This window comes from Chinchilla lanigera, unplaced genomic scaffold (genome assembly GCF_000276665.1).
Source record: "Chinchilla lanigera isolate Chin_1 unplaced genomic scaffold, ChiLan1.0 scaffold00005, whole genome shotgun sequence".
NCBI lineage: Eukaryota > Metazoa > Chordata > Mammalia > Rodentia > Chinchillidae > Chinchilla > Chinchilla lanigera.
In genome coordinates, this window is record NW_004955406.1 from 36,856,166 (window position 1) to 36,862,979 (window position 6,814).

The 6,814-nt window shown below is 36.7% G+C and overlaps 1 protein-coding gene across 2 annotated transcripts in view; it reads right to left on the reverse strand.

Moving 5' to 3' along the window:
- Nucleotides 1-5,254: 5,254 nt before the first annotated feature.
- The window catches only part of Ddx59 (DEAD (Asp-Glu-Ala-Asp) box polypeptide 59), a 24,327-nt gene continuing 22,767 nt past the window's right edge, over nt 5,255-6,814 (reverse strand). For both annotated transcript variants that reach the window (XM_005375143.2, XM_013522046.1), the window contains exon 8: nt 5,255-5,750. In XM_005375143.2, the coding sequence (XP_005375200.1) occupies nt 5,487-5,750 (264 nt within the window). In that variant the 3' untranslated portion in view covers nt 5,255-5,486. The remainder of the gene's footprint in view (nt 5,751-6,814) is intronic.

The window sequence follows — 6,814 nt, forward strand, 5'->3', positions numbered from 1 at the left end:
AGCCTGTACTGTCAGGGGAAGATTGGCTTCCAATGAGTCTCTGCAGGTATTGTGCAAGGTCCTCCTGGTTTACAGCTTCCGAGTGGCTCTCGTGAAACTGTCCTAATTATATAAAATGTCTTACAAATCATAACAAACATTTATCAATGTCTAAGATAAATTTATCTAAAGTACTACATTTAACTAAGTACTCTCCATTGCCTAATTCATAGATCATTCCAGCACTGTCAGATCTAAAACACTGCCCTAGCTACAGAATTTGCTTTACTATTTCCTCATCCCCAGCACTTAAGATCCTCTGTAATTCCAGTGCAAATTATGAGCAGGATTCAAAATAGGAAAAAAAAGCATAAAAATATTCCTTAATTAAAATTGGTCTTCTTTTAGCAGATTCTTTGTTGAACAGTGATGAGAGACAATACATCAGTCCTTGATTGCCAGCAGTTAATTATTTGTTATGAGTATGTGCACAGAAGCTCTGCTGAACTGTCTGACCCTGCAGCGGTGGTGTTTGGAGCTGTCCTAGTAAGCAGCAAAGCTTGGCAGATGGTTTGAGCTGGCAAGTGGTAGGCAGAAAGCTGTCAGTGGACTCAGGTGAAAGAGGGATTCGGACACCAGCCAGAAGAACTCGGACTCAATGCTCCTGTCATCAGGGGGCTGCTGAAGATTTCTCAGCAAGGAGACATCAGAGAAGCAGTGAAATGATACTCTAAGAAGTCTCCTGCTTTGGATATTGAGTGATGGGCTCTAGAACTAGAAAGGCCAATTTGGAGACGGCAGTATCATTCAGACTTGTAGTAGAGTCCTGGACTCTACTTTAGGGACAGCATGAAAACGTCACTATTTTGAAAGAAAAACAACTAGCAGTTGGTGACTAAACAGATACGGAGGTTGGGGGGAAAGTGAATCAGCCACAGCTTTTGAGCATGGCTGGGAACATGTTAGCACCATAGGCAGCAGGGAAATCAGAAAGGAGGAATTAGACTTTGTGTAAGGAAAATGATAAGTTTGGCCTTGGATGTGCTGAATTTAAGCCAGAAAGTTCAGTGGTAAGTTATACAGCTAGGGCACATGTGAAAAGGATGGGATTGAACATTATCTGTACAAATTGAGCGACCCTAATCTGAAAACCTGACTTCTACAATGCTCCACAGTCTGAAATGTTTTGAGCACTGACATGACAAGCGAAAAATTCCATAGCTGATCTCAGGCTGATGACCAGCAGTCAAAATGCATGTGTACTAAAAATACTGTATAAAATTACATTTGGGCTGTGTCTAAGGTATATATGAAACCTAAGTGAACTTTAGGTTAAGTTTGGGTCCCAGAGGGTGTGGTGGTGGTGATGCCCTTAATCTCAGCACTCGGTAGGCTAAGGCAGGAGGATTGCAAGTTGGAGGCCAGCCTGAACTAAATAGTGAGACCCCATCTCAAACAAAACAAGAAAATAGATTGGGTCCCACTCCCAAGAAAGCTCATTATTATATGCAAACATTCAAAAATTTAAAAATTGAAATCCAACACATTTCTGGTCCATAGGATTTCAAATAGAGGATCCTCAACCCTCACAAAAGTTTCAGATTCATCAAGGGACACCAAATAGTAATGAACTTCCATGTGCTTATCACTTGAAAGCAGTAATGATTGACTCTTAGCCAGTGTTGTTGCAGCCATACTTTCCATTTCACATTATTGCAAAGCAAGTTACAGACATGGAGATAGGGACCTAAAAGGAGGAAGCACACACTGGGGATGGCGGTACACACCTGTAATCCCAGCGCTCTGAGGCAGGAGGATCACAAATGTGAGCCATGCCTGGACAACTTAGTGATTTAGCAAGACCCTGTCTCACAACTTTGAAAAAGTTAAAAAAAAAAAAAAGGTGGGGATGTGAAGACCCTAGGTTTAATCGCCAGCAACACACACACATGCACACACACACACACACAAGGAACCATAGAATGTTGATTTGGGAAGACCTCAGAAGACTTTAAAGCAACCTGTCTCATTTTACAGATTAGAATAGTAATGAATTTGCCTTTTTAAAAAAACCAGTAGAACACAGGGATTTTCAAACAGCTTTGCCAATTTTTCATCTAAGATGAAATGAGAAAAATAAAAAGCACAAATTTTTCATAAAGTTAAAATTTACTTTTAAAAATTAGTATTTGTAAATTTACTACAAAAGTAAATGTCATGTCTCTTTTGTCTAATTTGGTCCAGTAACACCACATATGCTTCATATTATAAAATATAACTATAAAATAATCCTGGCACTGACAACTGAATAAGAGAACTGTGTTTACTTAATCATCACTGGCTGGTTTTCACACTGTGGACCTAGAGCCTGCGGGGTCACTGTAAATCTGCCCCAGGACAACAAAAGAGTTCTATCTGGTTGGAGTCAGCTTACTTCCTGAGGCTGCCAGGAAAGTCACCTTGGACGACTTGTCACCTCTTGTACCACACCTATGCTCATGGAGCAAATTTTGTGTTAATTTTGATGAGTAAAATATGTAAGAAGGCAATCAGAGATGTGTTGATATGAATTCCATAGAAGAGCACAACCTCAATAATATTCAGCCACCAAAAGAAAATAATATAGTTTTACTGGAAAATATGAGTTAGTAGATCTAGCTTAAAGTAAATTAAACTGATCTCTGCTAATTATACTTTAAACATGTGACAATGTTCTTTGTAAAGGTGTTATGAAACCACACACACACACCACACACACACAGAAAAAATCTTTTTGATTTTTTTAAAGTCAAAATTCTGAATTAAGAATATGCTTGGTATTAGAAATACCCGAATAATATCATCAAAACTATCCTAAGGATGGGGATATAGCGGGTGGTAGTGATTGCCTGGTATATGTAAGGCCCTGGGTTCAACTTCCAGCAACATACACACATGTACAAAGCATTTATAAAGTAACACTGAATATTCCAAAACTGAAAAGCCATGTATAATCAAGGTGTTTAACTTGCCCACAAAGAACAGACAGATGTTTGAGGCAATAAATATGTTTAAACTGATTTTAACATTATGCAGTGTGTGTATCAAATATTACATCACATTAACACCATTAATCAAACATTAATGGGGTTGTACATGCCCCATTAGTATGTACTTTTTTAAACTTTTTAAACTCAGTTAAAAAAATGAGGTAGCTGACCCAGATAAAACAAAAATAATTAAGATGTTTAATATATAAAAGATGCCTGCTTTGATATAGCAATAAAGGAGTCAAAAAGTGAATGCCATACCTGTCATATTTGTTTTATTCTTCCACTTACTGGAAGAATAAAACAAATGGTAAGAGTATGTGATTAGTCATTTCAGCTGATTAAGATTTCAAACTACATAATTTTCCATCAAAATCTGTCATTTAAAATTTTGATGATATAGTACATTGGTGTCCTTTCTTAGGAAGAACTGGCCCTTATTCAGTCTTTCTTCCCTGTTTTGTACTGCATGTTCTTTCTTCATTAAATAATGACAGTAGATGGTAACCTTTAAAAAATATCTTTAATTGGGAAAAAATGCAACACTGGCATTACTTTTTTAAGTTTGGTGTTATGATCTATAAAATACATAATTGAGGGAACCACTGCACTGCAAACCCTAGACAATAGAAGAAATGGGAGAGAAGAGGTTGTCAAGAGAAAGATCGCTAGGATTGAGAAGCAGAAGCCAAGAGCTGAGATTCAGAGAAGCAGGAAGAGCTAGTAAGAGGAGCCTGAAGATTGTACAGTGAGAAAGGGAAGGGCATGAAGAGCGGGCTTCCACGCCAACAGACTTCACACAGTGACCCTGCAAGCTAGAGGCTCTTTCCCCATAGGGCATTAAGAGTTTCACAAAGGGCAGTCAACAGTGCCAAGTGCAAGGCAGATGCTTACAGTGACAGCAGCAGCACAGGGCTTTTAAGGTACCAGGCAGCTGGAGACCGGTGTGCAGTGACTACAGCGGACAGGGTACACTGACCAGGGAGACTACATTGTATACTAATAACACATTTGTCTAATACGGTCCCCTGTAAGTGGTGATTCACTAAGCCATCTTATTTTTCTAGCAACTCCATTTTAAAATTTTAAACAAATATTTATTTATAAATACAAGAGAAACTTCCTTGTTCTCTCGTAATTATTATCCACATTTTTAAGGTATTGGTATGCACTAACCAGTGTGCTAATTTTTTTGAGGTTAACCTTGCAATGCACCTCCTAAAATGAACCTACTTACCACTCAACAGTTAGCAAAGAGAGAGAAAGAGACAGCCAGGCCAGAGGGCTGGGCCACATTAGGGAACCGCTGACTCCTTTTATTCTTTAGATGAGGACACTACTAAGAAACTACCTACACAGGGATTCTGCAGGTAAAAACGTAGGCTAAACTGCTCCCACAACCCCTGGGGGAGGATGCTGATGCTAGAAAGTTTGTGTCAATATTTGTGTAATAAACCATCTAAATTCCCCAAATAATTTGATGCCTCGGTTTTAAAGAAAGTATATCAAAGCCAAGCATCTGTCCTTCCAATATTTAAAACTATTATTTGAATTAGCAAATGAATAAATATAAAGCTGTGATGCAAACTAACCTTGGTATAAAGTAATATTATTTTGTAAGTAGCCTATATTAAAAATTTATTAACCAAGCTGCAGGGAGAACAGTTGAGAAAAACACACATCTTGAATTTATCTTTTGAAGGTAATTTGTTCTGACCTTTTTTTTTCAGTTTCAATCATGTCCTTTTTCCACAACATTCAGTAATTCACAAGGCTACATGCCTACCACCATAAGCCACAGAACCACCATTGTGTATACAACTTCTTGTTGTGTTGGACAGTTCTGACTGGACAGTAGCTCTGAGGATTATTTATTTATTTATTTAGTCTTTCTGAGACAGGGTCTTGTTATGCAGTTCAGGATGGCCTTGAGCTCGCTTTAGCCCAGGCTGGCCTCAAACTTGCAATGATCCTTCTGCCTCAGCCTCCCGAGTACTGAGATTACAGGCATGCACCACCATGCCCAGCTTGGGATTAGTTATTTTTAAAAACAAAAAGTAAAAAACAGCCAAGTGTGGCAGTATACACCTGGCTGAGGCAGGATGATCACGTGTTTGAGGCCAGCCTGGGCTACACAGCAAGACTCTGTCACTCACACACACACACACACACACACACACACACACACATCATCATCATCATCATCATCATCATCATCATCATCATCAAAAACAAAAAACAAATTATTCAGAGATGAAAATTTTTATTTCACTTCACAGGTTCACTTTCTGCTTTTGTTAATTTATGACAATTAAAAAGGAAAATAAATATTGTACTGCAGTATCAATTAAATTTAAAAATGTATCTTAAAATTTTTTATTTCATGTACATTCTCATTTATTCAAACCATATAGTAATAATTTATAGAACATTTGATGAAAATTCACAATAAAAAATGATGCAAAGTGGCATAACAAATCACTTTTGAGAATTACTTTTATCATGTTTTCTAATAATGTCCATAAGATTAGCTCCTGTAACCAGGTCATTCTGTGTCTGTTTATCTTTCTGTTGTTCCTTTCTCTTCTGGTCGTGAAGGTAAGGAGAATTTAATAACTGTGGGGGAAGAATGGATCCTGTGGGCTTTATTCTTTTTGCAATATCCCAAAAGAGTCTTTTCGAACTGTTATTGATGAAAGTAATTGCTGTTCCATTCTGACCTAATCTCCCCACTCTTCCAATCTGAAATAAAATACAAAGGACATTTTAAAAAATGTTCAGATAAAAAAAAACAAAAAAACAAAAATAAAAACAAACAAACAAAATATATCATGTACCGGTACAAATTCCCTATGATGAATGTGGTGGTTATATATATCTAAATTGTACCAATAAACTTAATTAAAAATTAAAAAAAAGTTCAGATAAAATCTTAATGTCTATTGAAATGAAGACTATTATTTAAAGATACTTTACTAAGGTTAACATTCAAATAGTATTTTTTGAACAATGCATCTCAGTACATTTTTAAGATCAATTTAGTGGGCTGCCACCAATGTATGTTATGAAATAGCTCACACAAAAAATAAGAGTGATCACATATAAAAGTACATAACGTTTGTGAAATCGGTGTCTCAGTTATACCTATGTGTGTACAGGGGTGGGTGAGTAATGACAGAGATGATTCTTACTGTCTGTGAGTGATTTAAAGTAAAAAAAAAAAGAAAGAAAGCCTTTGCCTTAACCATAGAGGACTGTGTTTGCTTTTGCTTTAGCACACTAAAGTGCCCTGGCATGGCAGATGTAAACTAATTCATTTTTGCATAGTTTTTTCACTTTGATAGAATTAAATGCACACGAATTTCTAATAGGAACTCATAATAAGGCACTAAGTCTCCAAATATAAGATATAATGAAAATATACTGTGAAACTTGTCATGGGAAAAACACACAATCACAGTTAACTTCTGCTTACATTGTAAAAGAAAAAAGTTTGAAAAAAGTTGAGAGGAATGGCCTTTAAGGAAAAAGAATAAGTGAGGAAAATGAGCACTGTATTTCAATACAAGTTTTTATTGTTACCTGATTTGCTTAACTATATTACTGAACTGTTCCAATAAAAATCACAATATAAACAATATTGTGCAATCCACAATATTGTGCAATCCACAGATTAGAAGAATTTGCACATCATGTATGTCAGTAAGAGTCTTTAGGGAATGCAAAAAACTTCTAAGCATAAATATAAAGACAACCCAATTTTAAAAATGGGCAAGGGGGGCTGGGGATTTAGCTCAGCGGCAAAG